We start from the raw sequence: 20855 nt of genomic DNA, 5'->3' as shown, positions 1-20855 counted from the left end.
TCGTGCCTTTAACTATTGATTTTTCCAAGCTAATAGCTTTTGATGATATATCTTTAGATGTCTCGAAACCATCTCAAGATGTCGAGGCACTTCAGCCTACACTGATGGTTACGTCAAGTTCTCACGCTCTTGATGATTGTTCTAAGCATGATGAGATTGACATTCTTTCCAAGAGGAATTCTCATCAGGTGATCATAAAAATTAAAAATGAACCTATCTTTTAGTCTCAAGATCCTTCACCTATTTACTGAGATCCTATTACTTAATGGTTGGAGGAATCATACTTGGCCAACCTTGTTGTGAAACACAAGTTCTTGTTTTTCTTTATGTTTTCCAAGTTTGAAAGTCCCAATGGATTCTCTGATTTGAGAGTTTGTGGAAAATGTTTGTAAACACCATAATGCATCAGCAAAATGTTTTGAATATGCTTTCTTGTTGTACTTGTTTTCTTGCGTTACGTGTCTTCGGATGCTTGAGCATGTCACGTTTTATCTTTCTCACCATGTTCTTTTCTTGATCATTTTTCTTGTCATTGATTCCCTCATTGACATAGGTCAGGTAATGCTCCATTGATTACACGAGAAGTTTCATTTTATGTAAGCCTGGCCTATCTTATGTTAGTTTAGGGGTAGGATTAGTTTAGTTGGATTTTTTTTTCTTTTTCTTTTGCCTTTGTTTTGTGCTTTCTTGTCTTCTGTAGTAATAAGCCTTGCATGAGACTAAGTTTTTCTTTTGAAACGAGCATGGCGAAGTTCAAGAGGACATTGTACAACTGTCCACACTTGGTTTTATATTTATTCCTTCTCTTTGCTTGGGACTTGTATCTTTTATCCAATGATGCTCATATTGAAAATATGTTCTTCTTCGGAGAAAAACTTAGAGTAATTATGATGCTCGAATCTATAACTAGTACCCCCTTCTTTAATCAATTTTTAGGTTTGATCAGTTCAATCTTGTCAACTAAGTCATGTAGAGTAAGGGAGGGAGGAAACTTAAACAAGTGGATTGCATTTCAGAGGTGTATAAATATCCTTCTCTGAAGGGACAACCTCTTCTGCTCTCAATAAGTCAGGATCCCTCTTCCGCCCCATGAAATAAATAAGTGTCGATGCACAGTTTTATAAAATAAAATAAATAAATGGTGGAAGAAGATAAAGGCTTCCTATGCGAGGAGGTGAAGCAAGCAACTATGTCAGGGTACTGTGCACGATCGCTAAAAGTGGAGCAATGTTTGTGTCCCTAAAGTGACTCCACGGTGGTATTGTCCAAGCCTACTAGCAAAGAAGCAACACTAGAGATGAAAACCAAGACTCTAATAATCCCTTTCCCACTTGTGCATCTATATAACCATTTCCCCCAATCAAAACAACTGAGTTTGACATGTTTTTATTAGTGTTTTTTCGATGAAGAGAATGAAGGAACTATATATTTAACTCAGGCTAAGTAAAGAAGTTGCGATGATTAATTAAATGAACAATACTTTCTAAAGAGTTAGACCTGGTTTATAGAGTTAAACCCATACAAAGAGTTGGAGTTCTTCCAGTGTGTCACCAAGTGTTGTAGCTACTACAACCCCCCACCAAAATTTTTCCTATGTCTTGATTTTGGAGCCTCCCTCCTATTCATGAGAACTCATCTTTCATGATCATCAAGTATTTCAGTTGTTTTTTGTTGACGATATTACTTTTCTTTGCATGCAACGCTTGTGATGACTTGATTAGGTTGTCTTGATGATGACTAAGTTTTATCAACGACAACTAAACATCTTTAAAACACAAGAATTTTCCTACCTAGATCTTGCACCAACTGCCAATATTCCCTTTTGGAACTGCACAACTCTCTATCATAAACTATGCCTTAAGGATCATAATTGCGTAATCCTTGAAGATAGGTAGTCACTGAGCACAAAAACTACGATAGCCATCTCTCATAGTTAAGACTACACAATCAACTGAGTTAACGAATTGTGCAATCCCTTGTTACTGGGAATTGTGCAGTGCTTTTTTGCCAGTGTGACTGTGAAGTTTGTCATATTAAGCTAATGTTCATCCCTATAAAATAGGGAGTCCAAAAACATTTTTTGACAAGTGGCACAAAGTTTCTATTTTCGATTTTGGACAAGTGTCGCTCATTAGAGAACTTTTGAGGTCTAAAATGGGCCTCCTAAGAAAAGTATACAACCAAAATAAACTTTATAAGAACCAATAGGAATCAAGATGATGATGTCAACCATAGGGGATGATTCACCACTTTTGGGGTAAAAAAATAAAAAGATTAAAAAATAATAAAATAATAAAACTACTTTCTCAACTTGTATTTTCAACTTATCTCCCTAAGATTTTACTCAAATTTCGAGTGGGAGTACTCATTGGATGCAAAATTTAATTCCACATCCAAGGCGTACCCATGTTACATACTTTTGATGGTCCCTGCTACATGAAAAATGAAAAATACATGAAAAAATGCGATTGCAATCACGTTTTTCACGTATTTCTCATTTTTTGTGTAGCGAGGTCCATCGAAAGTATTAAACATGGATACTCCTTGGATGATGAATCAAATTCTGCATCCAATGAGTGTTCTTGCTCAAAATTTGAGTAAACCCATAAGGAGATAAATTGAAAATACGAGTTGAAAAAGTAGTTTTTTTCTTGTTTTTTGTTTGTTTGTTTGTTTTTTTTTTTTTTTCCCTCTAAAATTTGATGATATAATCTAATCTTATTTTATTATTTCCACTATTATTTTATAATTTCCTTAGGAGGCCCATTTTAGACCTCAAAATTCCCTTAATGTTTACTTTGATTTTAGGCCTGCACGTCATAAACCCTAACCTAACCCCATGGGAGATAGATCTATATAATATACGCTTGTAGAGCTCATTTTCACACTTAAATTTGGAGCTCTAGCCTTTCCCATAAGATCAAAGAGCTTTTGACTTGGTTTGTAGTGCTTTTCTGGGTAAGTTTTTCATGTGTCGTTTTTTTGTTACTTTTTGTCGCTTTCTCTTCTATGAGTCTTATTTTGTCGAAATTCCTTCTAAATTCAAATTGCTAATTGTTTTTTTTTTTGCTAAGTAAGATTAATCTATTATTTACAAAAAGGGAATACTGTTACATCATTTGGGTCCTGATAATCATCGTGCCTAAAAGATAGGCCGAATGAGCAAGTCTAGTCCAAAACTATAAGATGAGAGAAGATATCCCGCGCAGGGGAATCAGGAAGAAACATTTGGGACTTGACTATATTATCGACACATGAACATACCACTGATACATGCACATATCACTGGAACATGAAACATAACAGTAGATCCGACACAAGAACGAACACATATAATCAGACAAACAGAGCCAAAACTGAATCTTGTCCAGATGACCAAAAAACTGAAGAGGATTTGAGACATGGGATTAAACATCAGGGGGCTCTTCAACAATCCTGCAGCCACCTTCGTCAATTTCCGTCCCTTCCGTCTGAGCTGGATCAGTTGAAATAGTATTGACAGCGCTGGCAGGCTGTGATATCCCGTAGTGCATTGCAGGAGAAGGCTCAGGGGAGTGAGGCAGAGTGATACCAGGCTCGCCTTCATCTTGGGTATCTTCCAGAAAAAGCACAGAGACATGAGCAGTAATTCGGGGTCGACTGAGAGCACAATTAAAAGTGAAAGTAGTAGAGCCGAAGGACGGCGAGCCGGTAGAATCTGGAGAACTTGGATTGATAAATTGACTCGGTCTCATGACGTTTTCAGATCTCAGAGGTTCTGGAACCTGTTCCTTGGAACCCGGCCCAACAGAATAGCGAGAGGGGTTGCCATGGCCAGAGCCCCTACGGCTTAACAAACGTTGGCGAGGTCTCGTCATGACTATCCAGAAATTGCAGATAGCAAGATGAAAATAATCAGCCGCAGGCGGGAATCTACAAGTTACTTTGAGAGTATTACCTGCAGCCGAAGGAAGATTAGGTGCAACAGAGAGGTTTCCGCTACCATCAAAGAGCTGTTCGCTACCGCCTTGATTAACCATCTGCGAACTCGGGTAACCTTTACTATCAGCTAGATTAAATCTGCATACACCACTGTGGCAGCCTCCTTCAGTTGCGAAAGAGTTCTTCTCCCCAACCATAAACCGAAAACAGCAGACAAAGCCAGACCCACCCAAGACCTTTGCAGAACCAAAACCCAGAATGATTCTGAATATCATGAGGCATAGTAGCATTTCACTGCTGTCAGAATTCTTAAATAAACAAGCGCCTCTCCCTCGATCTTCACCCGCCATTATTGTGGCTATCAGGGTTGTTGCAGGCGGGTAATCCTCAGCGCGTGCGGAGCCAAACTTCTGTTTAATGCAGAGACCCTTCATTCTATCTGCCTTAATGCTTGCCTCGCTTAATGTCCCGTCTTCCCACCCGGTATTCCGTCCGGCGCGCATGCTGGACATGTGCCCTTCACACCTCGCCGTCCTCCATCCCATCGAATTAATGACTATGCAGAGCACCCGCATCCAGGGGTGTAGCTTCTTCTTGCACCATCTGGTTGCATTCCTGTAGTTTTTCATTGTTCGGAATTATGTTTGTTGGTCCTGTGAGTAATTCTAGGTTGCTTTCTACCCCCACATTGGCTAGGAGATCGGCAACTTTGTTGCCATCCCTCTTGACATGACTGAAGATTATTACTCTATTGTTAAGAAGCTCAAGTTCTATTGCTTCTAATCTGGCTTCCAGCCTCCAGCTCGTAGCAATCTTGCTAGCATGTGAGCCATTGAGGAGTTGTTGAACCATATTGATGAGAAGCAAAGAGTCTCCTTCTACCTCCAGGGGAAGGTAATTGTGAGTTCTTGCCAGTTGGAGGCCTTGCCATAGGCCTTCCATTTCCGTAGAATTATTGGTGTCCCAACCAATATTCCCAAAGTAGATCAGTTGAGGCTTCGCTGCATGATTTCTAAATATTCCTCCATATCCTGCTTTTCCAGGGTTGCCCTTGGAGGCTCCATCAAAATTGAGCTTGATTGAGTGTTCTAGAGGAGCAGTCCAAGATTCTTTTTTTTTATTGTTGGTTCTTGAGGGAACATTGTTTAGAGAGGCATTAGGGAGTTGTATATTCCAGTTTTCCATAATAGTTCTCTCCCTATCGTCTGAGGGGAGGTGTTACACTAAAATTTGTCACCATGACTATTTGCAGTTAGTATGGCTCCATCAATAACCATACTGTCCTCCTTGGCAAGTCTTATACCTCTGCTCCTCATGTCAAACTCCAAAAAAGAGAGAAAGCCTTTAAAAAATCAATATAACTCTGGTTCCGCACTTTCTCTTACTCTTACCTGCGTGCACGCACCTCAAGTACATAATACCTGCGTACTTGTACACTCTGTCTGTAAAGGGGTGGGTGCGTACCCCTGTAAAAGTCAAAAGGCGCAAGTTTTACTTCAAAAAACTTACTTGCGATCGATTCTAGAGCATTCTAGAAGATGGTTTGATGTGGATTGAGCGCCTCCAGATGGTTCATGCATCCCAATGAAAGAGAAACTTATCCCATGAAGAGGGGAGCTATCCCTTTGAAAGAGGGACTTATCCCATTGATGGTGGACCTGTTTAACTTCCTCCAAAGCATTATAAATACAGGCATTGGGCCAGAGGCAAAGGAGGTTGAAAGCTGAACATTCCTAAGGGTAGATGCTGCTGAAATTAGGACTCCCTTATAGAGCTTGAGAGGAGAGATCACATTCCTTTCTTAGCTTCATTTGGAAGTGGGTGAGCTGATCAAAGTAGAGGAGAACTCTTGCTGGACCCTGGGAGGGACCTGCACAACACTAAGGCACTGGTTGTAAGGTTTCTTTTGTTTCCAATTAATACAATTAAGTTCATTTTTCTCAACAAGTTGTTATATATAATTTGTTTCATAAAATCCTTGGTCTTTATGATGAATATGTTTTATTATATGAGTTATTCAGGTGCCATGTAATCGTTTGCTTGTTTGTGTATGCAGGCTTCAAGGAGAGGAGCTCATCTGGATCGGAGAGGCTTGGCTGCTACAAACAGCGTTGGACTAAAGGTAAGCCTTAAACACCTGGTTGCTTTTATTTTAAATGCATATTTAGGGAAATATAGTGCTTGATTGTTTTGTTTGTCACTAGAAACGCCTTAGTTTCTAGGGAGGTCGGTTTTGTCCGCAAAATTGACTCTTTCCGCATGACAAAATGGCGACTCCACTGTTAAATCTTGAAAGTAAACCTTCATTCCATCCACCTGGTTGAATGCAATGAAGCTTGGGGGGCATGTACTTCGCTTTGCATCATTATGCTGGGGGCATGCGAACTTTTTGAGCATAGTTTCTTGTCTTGTGTCAAGCTCGTTAAAAAATGAAACAAGGAGTCATGAGCATAGTTCCTTGTCTTGTGTCAAGCTCATTAAAAAAAGAAACAAGGTGTCATGAGCATAGTTCCTTGTCTTGTGTCAAGCTCATTAAAAAATGAATCAAGGTTTTTAGAGTAAAGTTTTTGTTAGGTAGATTGTAGAGAGTAGAAGCGAGGATAGTTTGTTCCTCTCTAAACCTTGTTAAAAAATAAAATTGGATGTTTCGAGGAAAGTTCCTGTTACTGAGTCAACCTCGTTAAAAAATGAATCAGGTTCGAGGATAGTTCCTTGTCTTGTGTCAACCTCGTTAAAAGATGAAACAAGGATAGGTTATATAGGTAGATTGTAGAGAGTAGTTATGAGCATAGTTCCTTATCTTGTGTCAAGCTCGTTTAAAAAATGAAACAAGGGTTTTGAGGATAGTTCTTTTCCTGTGTCAACCTCACTAAAAAATGAAACAACTCCCACAAGTCTTTCCAAGATCTTGAAAGTAAAGCTTCATTCCATCCACCTCATTGAATGCAATGAAGCTTGGGGGGCATGTACCTCGTTTTGCGTCATTATGCTGGGGGCATGTGAACTTATAACAAGCATAGTTTTTCGTTTCAAGCTTGCATAAACATGAAACCGAATCCGAGCATAGTTCTTTTCCTGTGTCAAGCTCGTTAAAAAATGAAACAAATCCTCCTCTAATTGAGTCGAGAGTTTGACTAGATCTCATAAATGTTAAGTTGTATATTTAGGTTAGTTATTTTAGTTTTTGCATAATTTTCTTACAGTTTTAGGTCGGGTCTTTCAAATGATCTCGTACATGAACCTTCATTCCATCCAGCTTGTACTTAGTTGAATAAAATGAAGCTAGGGGGGCATGCACTCTAGCAATTATGCTTAGGGGGCATCAAGCACAGTTTTATCTCTGTTTCAAGCTTGTGTAAAAATGAAACTACTTTGAAGCATAGTTTTTCTCTATTTCAAGCTTTTGTAAAAATGAAACCTATCTGGAGTCAATTTCAGTTATTTTCAAGACTCGTTAAACTCATGAAAATCCCGAGATTATTTTTCTATCTTTCATTCTCGTAAAACAAATGAAAATGCCGAGTTCTTTCCATCTTTTCCAGCTCGTAAATTAAATTGAAAGTCGGCCATATGAGTACATTTTAATCATTTTTTCGAACTCGTTAAAATTTACGAAAAAGTGAAACCTTAGAGTCACCTTTAAGCTCTTTTCTGACTCCTAAAACATGAAAAGATCGCCGAGTTTTTCTTTTAAACTCGTTAAAACGGAATTAAAAGACGGTCCTCTTACAGCCCTTTTCTGACCGTAAAAACATGAAAAGATTGCCGGATTTTTGTCGTTTCAAATTCGATATTGGAAATAAAATGACGTGTCCTTGATCGCTTTTTACTTTTCAGATCAGAGACACTAATCATGAAAGTACTCCTTGGTCGTAAAGATCAAGCGGTTCTCTCAAGTATTATTTTATACTTTTTCGGGCTTGGGAGACACAAATTTACGAAAAAGGTCAACCCTGGAGTCTTCTTAAGTTTTTCAGACTCTCTAAAATTGAAAAACACCGAGTTTCTCCTATACTGGACTCGTTAAAATTTCACAGTAAAGGACCTGTTCGATTACAAACAGGAACGGACCACTCCTTCTTAGGGTTCGAATCTAAACTAAGTTGGACTCATCCGAAGGATGAGCTTATAATCAAGCAAATGTTATCCTCCTCAAGCTTGTAAAAAATAAAGAGGTACTTGCCAGAAATGGTGGGGGAAAAGAGAGGAAAATGAGCCTGTTTGTCATACTTTATAACCACTCTTAAACACGACACTTTTATTCACCTGGGTTGGGAAATCCTTTGCCTAATAGTTGATCAAACCACATTGAAAGTCTTTAGCCGGTTTCTGGGTATTAACTTTGGGTCAATTGTCACCAAGCCATCTGTTGTGTCGTTATGTGTTCAAGAGGTCACTGCCAATAAGCCATTCATTTGCAAAATATCTGTCATCCATATTGACCATCCCTGAGTCAGCCCTTGCGACTAAATTTCTTCAACTTGATTTATGATTTCGTGTTGTGGGCTTGCCTACGACGGATCGCTTTCTATTGACATCAGCACATTATCTAGAAAGATGATCTAGGAATCATCAGTACCTTGAAATCTGCATGCCTCAATGGCAGGTTTCTCGCCTTTGACGATAGGTTACATCAATGACCTTCGATCAAGGGATTCTGTGACATGTTCGACATCAACACATTCATTCACATCTCATGGATTGTACTAGGTACTTTGAGAACCATTGACATCACTGGTGGTCTCTCTCACACTTGTTAACAGTTTACATCATTGACTAGTAATCAAGTGGTTTCTACTATGTTCGACATCAACTCATTTATTCGCATGGATAGAATCGTACTATTTCGGGAAGCAGAAATGAAGACCCTGGATCTAGTTTTCGCCATCCAGGCTGCGAGGAGTTTTGTATTCATTATACAGTACACTAATTATAAACAGATGGCTGCGTCCATACTGTGTCTATGATTATGATGTATTGCGAAATCATTCCTATATCAGAGTAGTAGTTAGTTTGCTAGTTAAGTTTTTGATCTGAGTATTGGAATGCCTACCTCAGCGATGATATGATCTCATATATGTATTTTGTGTTGAATATTTGCAGGTTCCGACTGGGCTCTCCACAAGATAATCCTCGAAATGATAAAGTGCTTCACCCTTCCTAGATGATATAAAACCCTAATCTACTACAGACCTTGCACTTTAGGGGGCAATCTGTTACACTAAAATTTGTCACCATGACTATTTGCAGTCAGTATGGCTCCATCAATAACCATACTGTCCTCCTTGGCAAGTCTTATACCTCTTCTCCTCATGTCAAACTCCAAAAAAGAGAGAAAGCCTTTAAAAAATCAATATAACTCTGGTTCCACACTTTCTCTTACTCTTACCTGCGTGCACGCACCTCAAGTACATAATACCTGCGTACTTGTACGCTCTGTCTGTAAAGGGGTGGGTGCGTACCCCTGTAAAAGTCAAAAGGCACAAGTTTTACTTCAAAAAACTTACTTGCGATCGATTCTAGAGCATTTTAGAAGATGGTTTGACGTGGATTGAGCTCCTCCAGATGGTTCATGCATCCCAATGAAAGAGGAACTTATCCCATGAAGAGGGGAGCTATCCCTTTGAAAGAGGGACTTATCCCATTGATGGTGGACCTGTTTAACTTCCTCCAAAGCATTATAAATACAGGCATTGGGCCAGAGGCAAAGGAGGTTGAAAGTTGAACATTCCTAAGGGTAGATGCTGCTGAAATTAGGACTCCCTTATAGAGCTTGAGAGGAGAGATCACATTCCTTTCTTAGCTTCATTTGGAAGTGGGTGAGCTGATCAAAGTAGAGGAGAACTCTTGCTGGACCCTGGGAGGGACCTGCACAACACCAAGGCACTGGTTGTAAGGTTTCTTTTGTTTCCAATTAATACAATTAAGTTCATTTTTCTCAACAAGTTGTTATATATAATTTTTTTCATAAACTCCTTGGTCTTTATGATGAATATGTTTTATTATATGAGTTATTCAGGTGTTATGTAATCGTTTGCTTGTTTGTGTATGCAGGCTTCAAGGAGAGGAGCTCATCTGGATCGGAGAGGCTTGGCTGCTACGAACAGCGTTGGACTAAAGGTAAGCCTTAAACACCTGGTTACTTTTATTTTAAATGCATATTTAGGGAAAGATAGTGCTTGATTGTTTTGTTTGTCACTAGAAACGCCTTAGTTTCTAGGGAGGTCGGTTTTGTCTGCAAAATTGACTCTTTTCGCATGACAGGAGGTCCTCCTTAGTCCAGGTGTGTGTTAGCAGAGTTTCTTTGAGGTTTGTGCAGAGTCTGTTCCATATATGATCTAAAGAAGAACTCTGGTCTTTGAAAATGCGTTTGTTCCTTTCTTTCCAAATTCCCCACACAAGCTGTCCAGGGATTATTTTCCATAAATAATTAAGGATTTCACTCTTGTATGGTTTCTTTTGCCATTGACGCAGGGTATCGATGATATTCTCTGCCACTCTGCATCTTCTCTGACATCTGAAACTAACCTTTTCCCACAATTGATTTGCCATAGCGCAAGTGTAGAGAAAGTGCTGCAGTGTTTCTTCCTGGGCTTTGCAGTTGACAGACATTGAGGGTCCATTATAATTTCTTCTCCTTAGCTTATCCCAAGTTAGAATTTTCTAATGCCCCACCAACCATAGAAAGATTGATATTTTAGGCCATATACCTGTATCCCATATTTTTCCCCAGATGAGATCGAGGGGAGACTGGTTGGAGTTGATTAATTTGTAGACTTCTGAAGTTGTAAAGGTTCCTTTTGGCCTGTATCCCCATCGAAGGATGTCTTTGCCTTCTGAATGTCGTATGCGTCGGTTTTGAAGTTCACATTCCAGCCTTTCCTTGAAGGAGCGATCCAAAGTCCCTGGTAACCTGTCACTTGGTATCCATTGCCTGTATCCTTGCTCCTTCTCCTGGGTCCAGTATTGTTTGATAGTTTGCCTTTGTTGCTCCTCCCCTATGCATGATGGAAGAGGGTCGAGGATGTTGCTAAGCTTCGGCATTTGGTTCCAGGCATCCATCCAGAATCGTGTTGTTTTGCCATTTCTTACTTCCCAGAAGCTGTGTTGTTGTATTAACCTGTAATGTTGCTTGGCCGCATTCCATATGAGCGATCCTTTAACATTGGGAATAAGCCTGATTAGCTCCTTTTGTGGTCTATTATTTGCATACTTGGTTGTCCAGATGGTGGCCCATGGTTTGTCTGTGTTGGAGAGCCACTGCCACCATAGTTTGGCACACATTATCGCATTGCTTTGATTGGGGTCTTGTAGTCTAATGCCTCCCTTTTCTTTGGGCATGCATACAGTTGTCCAGTTTACCAGGGCCCATTTTCTGTTAGTGGCAGTACTACCCCATAGGAAGTTCCTTTGAAGATCCTTTATTCTTTTTATTACCCATTTGGGCGCTGCTAGTATTGAAAACAGGTATAGCGGCATAGCCTGGAGTATAGCTTTTATAAGCACCACCCTGCTAGCAATGTTCAGAGTTCGATGCGTCCAGAGATTGAGACGAGAATCCAGCTTCTCAATTAAGGTGCGCCATGATGAGTGTTTGATGGCTGAGTCAATGAGGGGAGCTCCTAGATATTTAGAGGGAAGGGTGTCTATGGGGAAGTCCAGAATACGGGCTATAGCTCGCTGCACCACAGGAGAGGTATGGAAGAAATAGATTTGAGATTTGGCATTATTAACACTGGTGCCTGAGGCTTCAGAGAAGTCATTGAGAAGGGATTTGAAGAGGGAGGCTTCCTGAACTGAAGGGTAGCCAAAGAGCATGTTGTCATCAACAAACTGTTGATGGGTTATGGCTGGGGTGCCATGAATGGAAATCCCTTTGAGCTGATGGGAGACGTGCGCAGATTTGATATACCTGCCTAATCCTTCAGCCATTAAAATGAACAAAAAGGGGGAAAGAGGATCACCCTGCCGGATTCCTCTGGAAGGACTGAAAGGTTTAGAGGGAATGCCATTCACAAGTATGGAGAAGAATGTGGATGATATAAGATTCATGATCCACCGCACCCACGTGGGCAAGAAACCATAAGCATTTAACATTTGTTTCATGTAGGTCCAACTTATTTTATCAAATGCTTTTGAGAGGTCAAGCTTTAGAATCATACCTGCCTGTTTGTGATGCTTGAGGGAATGAATGACTTCATGCGTGAGGATGATTCCATCGAGGATCTGCCTCCCTTCCACATAGCCAGACTGTTCCGGTGATATCAGCAAAGGCAAAAGAGGCTTTAGTCTGTTTGCTATTACTTTTGATATAACTTTGTAGATGACGTTGCACAGTGCTATAGGGCGGAATTTGTTCGGTGTATTAGAGTTCTCCTCCTTTGGGATGAGTGCAATGAAGGTTGCATTGAGGGAGGGTAAGAGCCAATGAAGAGCCCTGGATTCCTCTACAACTTGCCAGACCTCCTCTTTTAATATTTCCCAGAACTGGTGATAGAAGGTGGTCGAAAAGCCATCTGGTCCTAGCGCTTTGCCTGCTTTGAGCTGGTGCATTGCTGCATCCACTTCCTGTGGGAGAATGGGACGTAGGAGAATCTCATTATGCTCATCTGTAATGATTTTTGGGATTTTTCTTATAATTTTATCGATGGCTGGATTTCTGTTTGTCTCAGGCTCTCTGTGCACTTGTTTGAAGTGTTGTAGAAATTCCCCCTCTATTTCTTCATGCTTTTCCAATTTTGCCCCTTCCTGATTTTGTATGAATGAGATGTTATTGTGCATTCGTCGCTGGACAGTGGTTCTATGGAAGAATTTGATATTCCTTTCCCCCTCTTTTAACCATCTTATCCTGGACTTTTGCCTCCAGAGTATTTCCTCTTGCTTTCTCCTTTCTTCCAGTTGAATATTTATGCATTGCTCCTGTTCTAAGGTCCATATGGTATGTCCCTTGGTGAAAATTTGTTGCTGAAGTTCCTCCATTTCCTTGTTCAGATTTTGCTGCTCCTTGAAAACATTTCCAAATATTTCTTGATTCCATTTCTTAATTTGGGCTTTTAGATATTTGAGTTTCTGTTGAAACTGATACATTTTGGATCCTTCCGGTGGGTAGAAAGTACTCCATTTTGATTTGATGAAGTCCATGAATGCAAGGTGTTGAAGCCAACATTCTTCAAAGTGAAAGGGTCGATTGATAGAGTTATCGGGCCTCTGCCATTGGAGTGAAATGGGCCAATGGTCAGATCCTGAGTAGGGTAGAATGGCAGTCGTTATATCCCCTCCTAGATGAACCGAATTGTCTGAGATTAGAAATCTGTCTAGCTTTGAGGCGATTTGATATTTCCCTGCTCTGCGATTGCTCCATGTGTGTGTGCCATTGCAGAATTGTAAGTCGATGAGAGAGTTGTTTTGTATAAAATCTTTGAAGTGGGCATTTTCCTGATCTAGCCTTGCTCTTCCTCTGCGTTTTTCCTCAAGCTTGGTGATCATATTGAAATCCCCGCCAATGATCCATAGAGGGTGCGTTCTGCTTAAGCTTAAAGCCTCTATTGTGTTGAGGAGGGCTATTTTGTTTCCAGCTTCCCGAGGGAAGTAAACATTAGTTAGGTTGCCATGAATATTGGTTCCTGTGATGTGAAATGTAGCTTGAATGATATTGTGGGAGGCATGAAAGTCATGGAGAAGGATCATTTTTGGGTTCCACACTATGGCTAGTCCCCCTGATGCTCCTTCTGTGTCCACTGCTACTGATTGGCATCCTGGCCAAGCTCTGGAGAGGATGCTTCCTAGCGTACTGCTGTTGCATTTAGTTTCCTGAAGAAAACACATTTGCGGTTTCTCCAATTTTATCATGTTTTTTAGAGATCTGAGTTTTCCTGGGCTATTGAGCCCCCGTAAATTCCATGAGGTGAGCTTCATGGTTCACTATTGAGGGAAGATTTGTAGTACTTCGTCAATTTTGCATACCTTCCTGAGTCCACCAGGATTTTTCCTACTTCAATGGTTCTCTGGAGTTCCGTTCTTCTTCCCCTCTTTTTGAAGTCTCTTGGGGGAAGGCTACCATCCCAGGAACTGCTTGGTTGAATTCCTAGTTGCTTCTGCTGATATACCTTCGAGAGAACTACTTCCAGCTTATTGAGCTGCATCTCTGGGATTTGATCATAGTTTTTCTTTTTGCAGGCTTGCTCGAGTTCAAGTAAGTCCAGTCCTTCCATGTCAAAGTTTTCAGGTTCTTCCTCCATCCTCTGCGGTTGACTTCTTTCATCATCTTTTTCTTCGTAGATGATGAGATGTTTCACAGATCCATCAACTTCCATTTCGTTTGTTTTCCCTGTGTTATCAGTTTGGGTATCCATGGGTGCAGCCTTTTTGTCCATAGAGATGGTTGCTACAGGGGCCGAGCTAGAGGGAGTATTCAGATCGGGCTTGGAGAGCGGTGATGAACTTGGCTTTGAGCTCAGGGGTGGATCTTCTGAGGTTTGAGTCAGAATCTTAAAACTGTTGCTTGTGGAGGGAAAAGATGCAGAGTCTTGTTGAAGCTTCCCACCTGGAGCCAGTTTTTTATGAGCTCGTCTCCAGTTTTGAACTTTGGTAAAGCCCTCATGGGCTGACGTATCAGAGGGGTCAGAAATAGGGGCTTTGATATTTAGCGGGAAATCCCTAAAGATATGTCCCAGAGCATGACATTTACGACATCGAAACGGAACATGTTCATAATCTAGAGGTTGAATCCATTCATAGTCGTCATGGGAGAGACTTACCGAATCCGGAAGTGCTTTGTCTAGTCGCATGAAGACGCAGATGCGTGCATATGAAGTATATCTTCTCAACTTTGTTTCTTCTGCTGCTTTTATGTATTCTCCCAGCCCATTTCCGATATCCTTGAGTATTCCTTCATCCCAGTATTCCTCCGGTAGAGAGTACATTCTGATCCAAACAGGGGCCCAGGTGAGGTCTTCCTTGTCCGGATTGAATCTTGCTATCCATTCTCTCAGGTACAATCCTGCTGAGTTAAAGAAGTATGGGCCTTGATCTAAGATTCTGAACTTGTCTTCTAAGCAAAAGAATATGACAGTAAAAAAACCCTTCGGTCCTAACTGTAATGTGATGTCGCCCTTTGGTTTCCACTTTGCCGAGATCCATCCATGCAACGCTTTTTCTGTTGGCCACATTCCTATAAACTTTCCTATGAGTGCATGATCTGTCATGTACTGTATTCTCTCATTGATTTTCTGACTTGGCAGCTCTATCTTGGGTCTTTCCTCTGCTATTGGCTTGCAGGTTTTTGAGGTGAACTTGGTTTGTTCCTCTGTCTGATTTTTTCCTTCTGGGACTGCACCGATCTTGTTAGTCGGTATTGCTGTTTCTTTCAGCTTGTTCTGGTGCGATATTGTTTCCTGGCCTGCGCGGATTGATCCAAAAATTAGGGTATCCGGGGATCTTGACGGCGTCGTTTCTGTCAGAGGGGAGGGCTTTGAGGCCCCCCCCTGGGGAGGGTCCATGTGCGCCAAGGTTCGCCTGAAGTACTATGTCAGTCGCTGGAGGTCAGACCCTCACAGGCTGCAGAGCTTATCCAGAACTCGATGGCGTCGAAAGTCTGCTTAAAAACCTAGTTGCAGAGCGCTCCAACCTTCCCTTCAAATTGCTAATTGTAATATGCTAAAACAATAGAATTGAATATACTATACTCATCAGCAGAAACAATTAAATGATCTTTAAATCATAAAACATACAAGAGAAAGAATTCAATCAACACATTACACAATGATTTCCTCAGGAAAGCCACAACTAAAATCCTTGCTATTAATATATTATATTAGTCAAAAAATATGAGAAAATTAGAATGCTTTGAGAAAGCCTAAGAAACCTTTACACTATCTGTATCTATCTCACTGCTTCCTAGACAAGCCTTATAAAATACTTAGCCAATCCCTGCTTGCCCAAGTCCCTATTTCCTTGTGCTATTCATCAAGGAATTAGCCCCAATTTAATTGGGAAATTCCTCAATTATGAATTGTGCAATCCTCATAGGCCTTCCTCTGACTACATCCAATATCTATACAATTCAAATGATTATACAACTGATATTACACTGTCCCCAAACTCCAATCTCAACTGGGTCTTTCTCTGATCTGACATGCATGAGTTAATTATGAGTGAATCTTCAGTTTACTTGTTGATCACTTCAGGCAACACCACACTGCACTTCAACCAACACCACACTGTACTCCAGGAAACACCCCAATGTACTTCAGGAAGAACCACACTGCACTTTAGGCAACACAACACTATACTTCAGGAAACAACACACTTGACTGTAGGAAGCACCCCACTACTAGACCTCCCACTAGTTCCTCCATCAGTTGGAACTAGTTTAACTAACTTTAACTCAGCTAGACTGAATTAATTAGTTACAACTCAAAATAAACTCAATCAGTGCTCCTAATTGTAGGAGGCACTCTACATGACTCTAGTTAGACCCTCAACTCGAATTAACTGATCCAACGAAGTCAAATTAACTTCTTTAACTAATACAAGTTGTCATGAGATGTGGAATTACAATTTAATTCAAGGACAAAATTAAATTAGAAACTTTCTTGAGGTCATTTTCAACATTTCTTTTTACAATTTTGAACACTTCCTCTCAAGAAGAAAGGGATTCACATATATCCCAATCCAGTACCTTTGGAATGTATTGCATGAAACTCTCATCAATGTTGTGATTGTTACTGCAACATATACAACTTAAAACATCCAAACAAAATAAATTGAATCAACTATGTTTGAAATTGTCTACTCGGAAAACTGTGCTACTGCTGACTCTACTACTGAGCCTTTTTCTCTGCTGTCAACACTGCTCTGCACTCCGCAGTATCTGACTGACACTGATCCTCATACTACTGAATACTGTGGGCCCCCATAGCGATCCATGAGACAAAAAAGCCTCAATGGCCCTTGCGCAAATTTCTGCACTCTTAGGACTATTGCTTCACATCACCCCACCTCTCACCTGGAGGTATGGATGCATGTGCTCCCTCTTCCCACTTGGATCAAAATTTTTCCCCTGCTGGAGGTCTCTACTTGAGTGGATGTCTCCACTTGACCTCCTCTCGTCTTCTCCAATTGTGGTTGCTCCACAACTTGCCGAGGCTTCTTTTGAGGCTGCATGTTGAGAGGTAATTCATACTCTCTCTCAACCACCAAGTCTCTAACCTTTGCCTTGCTCCTCAAGGTTTTACATACATATTCTACCTCAAGTGCATTTAGGTTCTTGACTCGCACACCATTCTGTTTAACCTATCTTGTGGAGATGTGTTTAAGGAAAACTTTTCCTTTGCTAAATATCACATCATAGCAACAATATTCCAATACCATGATGGAAACAAGATTCTTCTTTAGTCCTGAAACAAACAACACATATGTGAGTCTAAAAGGGGAGCCAGAATCCCTCTAAAAAGTAATTGTTTTGATATCGATCACGCTATACCTCCCTTCATCTCCAAAATATATGTTCTACTTGAGGTCCTTCTCCTATAAGTCACTAAACAGATCTCTATTCCCCATCATATGGAACGAGGAACCACTGTCGAGATACCACATGCTTACCATTACAGTGCTTGCCATGCATGCAATGAGAGTAACATAAAGTTCGAATTTTGAAGCTAGAGCTTCACCTGCTACTGTAACTGCAGGCTCCTTCCTGCTTGCCTTCTTTTGTGGACATTTTGTGGCATAGTGCCTGAAATCGTGACATCGAAAACACTTGATATTGGACAAGTCTTTCTTATTTCCCTCCTTGCCTTGGGAATTATTTGGATTTATTTTCTTTGTTGACTAACGCAAAATCTTCTTCCACTTCTTTGGATGAGGTCCCATCTCTAGTTTTCTACCGAATCTCTTCTTGCACCAAGTTAGACCATAAATGCTCCCACTTTGGTAGCTTCTCCCTCCCATTAACTGAGTCCGGGTAGTTGTGCCAGCTCTTGGGAAGGCCTAGAATTTCTAGGCTAACCATGTCGTCTTAAGTAACTATAACACCAAAACTTCCAAGCTCATCCCGACAATGGGTGAACTTGGTCAAATACTTTGGTATTGTGTCACCCTTCTCCATATTGATTTTCCGGAGCTTTTCCTTCAGTGCCAACTTCTTGTGGCCAATGTTGTTTTGAAACAGTTATGTCACATCCTTTCACATTGCATATGGAGTCTCCTTACAGTGGAGGTTTGAGAGAATATGATCTCGAACTCCTTCTAGGATAATCCTTCTCGCCTTTGTAACACATTTTCTCCACTCTACCAAATCTTGAGCATCAGTTGGCTTAGGAATATCTTTGTCTATGAATTCCTTCAGAATGTTGTCCTCCAACACTGCCCCCATCCTGTCCTTCCAAGCAATATAGTTTGAACTACCCTCAAGGGCATATTCGAGTCTCAATCCATAGAACGACATGCTGCTGGTTCTGAATAATGATACTACAAATTCAATTTCACTTGCAAAAGACAAACTCATATTCTCCTCTTCTATAGTGATTGATGCTCTGATACAATGTAAAAATTCCTTGTAGATTCAAACTTCTAATTATAATATGCTAAAATAATAGACTTGAATCTACTCTATCAACGGAAACAATTAAACGATAGCGATATCATGAAGCATATAAGGGAAAGACTTCAATCAACACATTACACAATGATTTCCTTGGGAAAGCCACAACTAAAAACCCTTGCTATCTGTCTATTGCATTAGTCAAAAAATATGAGAAGATTACAATGCTTTTCTCAATCCCAAGCAACATTTGCACCATCTCTATATGTCTCACTGCTTCCTAGACAATCCTTGGCCAATACTTAGCCAATTTCCTTCTTTCCCAAGTCCTTATTTCCTTGCATTGTTCCTCAAGGAATTATCCCCTATTTAATTGGGAAATTCTTCAATTATGAATTTCGTAATCCTTATAGGCCTTCCTTTGACTGCATGCACCATCTGTATAATTCATATGATTATGCAATTGATAATACATTGTCCCTGAACTCCAATATTAACTGGGTCTTTCTTTGATCTGACATGCATGAGTTAATTATGAGTGAACCTTTAGTTTACTGGTTGATCATAGCAGGCAGCACCAAACTGTACTTCATGTTGGGAATAATACTGAGGAAGGGGGGGGGGGGGGGGGGGTGAATCAATATTTATCAAATCAATAACTTTTTCTTTTCATACTCAAATTTATATACGCTACTTCAATGAAGGTAACTCGCGTGTACATGCAACTGTCTTTAAGGCAACCAACGTATATCTAGTGAACTTATGATTCAGTTAATTCATCATATGTTAATCTTTCATCAGTGCATCAATACTTTATTAACCATATAAACAGTAACCATGTGCAGTAATAACAGAATAAACCATCACACATAAGCAACAGACATGAACACTAAGATTTAAGGTGGAAACCCAATGCGGGAGAAAACCACCTCTTGCTGTCGTCTCTGTCTTCTTTTAATAATAAGAAAATCTGTTTACAATCTTGTACTGGTGCAGACTCATACCAATACGCAGGCACCCACCTGCAAAAGGCTACAACGTTCTCTTGTTTCCAGATTCTATTGGAAGGAGGTTACAACTCCCTAGCTCTTGTACTAGCCAATGTGTTTACTAGTACGTAGGCATCGACCTACAGAAGGCTATGACCTTATCTCTTCCTCCAGGGACCACGTTTCCTAAATTTTTAGACTGGATGCTCCTGGTACACAACAATACACAAAAAGGCCTCGTTTCATCAAATTTTCACACTCGACCCATCAGAACTTTGAAATTGGATCAACCAATAATCAATTAATCTGAACAGTTAGATCACTGTCACCAGAACACTTTGTTGAACCCAGAAACCTGCATTATCATTCAGAACGAGCTGCAAACTCAAAAATCATGCATCAAAATGTATACGCTACTTTACTAAACTCAACCTACATGTATACGCTACTTCCTTTAATCAAACCTGCGTATACCTTCAAAACTACTGAAACATAAAACTTCTGCCTCAAGTCTGTACCAACCAGCAATATATTGAACGTCTACTGTCAATTTATAGAGGTTTACATAGACAGTAGCAGAGATCACCCTTCTCACTTATACAATCAATCAATCAGATAAAAAACTCCTTATGCATTCAATTTTACATTCAGATCTAAGAAGACTTCATTGACAAAGAACCATAAAACAACAGAACTGATTAGATAGATTAGTCAGATCTGAAGAAAAGTTTTTTCCTTTGTATACACTACTTGGAAGAGTAGAACTTGCGTGTACACGCACTTTTATTGAGACGAACCACCATATAGATCTGAAAATATTAATTCATAACTTCGTTGCTATTTCGGACTTCAAACAAACCTAGATCATGACATTTAAAGAATAAAACATGTGTACATAATCAGATCTAGCCCAACCAATATCAGATCATTCAATGATAAGTCATTTCAGGTCTCATGATCCTGATCCAACATTGAATTCAAGGTGCACAAAATATTTTAGATCAAATCACAAACATAACCCCTGCAGCATAAAATATACTTCAGATAGAAGTATTCCTTAGAAACCCTTTCACTTGCACACCTTGGCCTTATGATCTTCTCCTCCTTATATAGTTTTAGGCCTTTCTCAATATCTCGGACCAAAACCACTTAGGACCCACAGTATTCTTGGATGGGATCAAATAATCGTTACTTCACTCAATATTGTGGGCTAATACCATTGTATTGACTCATGGTATTGTCTCGTCTTGAATTTCCTTGATTTTACAACATATACGCGCTTTTCTTCTTGTGAAAGTGTGTGTATACGTATACGCTCTTTTTGTTCTATGAACCAGCGTGTATACATTTTTTTTTACTAAGTGGACCTGTGTATACATCTTAAATTGCTTTTCACCATCCTT

The 20855-nt window shown here is 40.1% G+C and overlaps 1 protein-coding gene across 1 annotated transcript; it reads right to left on the bottom strand.

Annotated features, from left to right (window-relative positions):
* Positions 1-4470: 4470 nt before the first annotated feature.
* LOC149237996 (uncharacterized) lies at positions 4471-15419 on the bottom strand. The gene is made up of 5 exons (XM_089369443.1): positions 13885-15419; positions 12084-13711; positions 11135-11843; positions 10632-11023; positions 4471-4922 (listed from the first exon to the last, which is right to left on the bottom strand). Exons 1-5 carry the CDS (start codon positions 15417-15419, stop codon positions 4471-4473), a joined length of 4716 nt encoding a protein of 1571 aa, XP_089225569.1.
* Positions 15420-20855: the final 5436 nt, after the last annotated feature.

The sequence above is a fragment of the Pinus tabuliformis genome, chromosome 8 (genome assembly GCF_031772625.1).
Source record: "Pinus tabuliformis cultivar Carrire ecotype Pingquan chromosome 8, CPIR1, whole genome shotgun sequence".
NCBI classification, from domain to species: domain Eukaryota; kingdom Viridiplantae; phylum Streptophyta; class Pinopsida; order Pinales; family Pinaceae; genus Pinus; species Pinus tabuliformis.
This window is presented reverse-complemented; position numbering and strand designations above follow the sequence as displayed.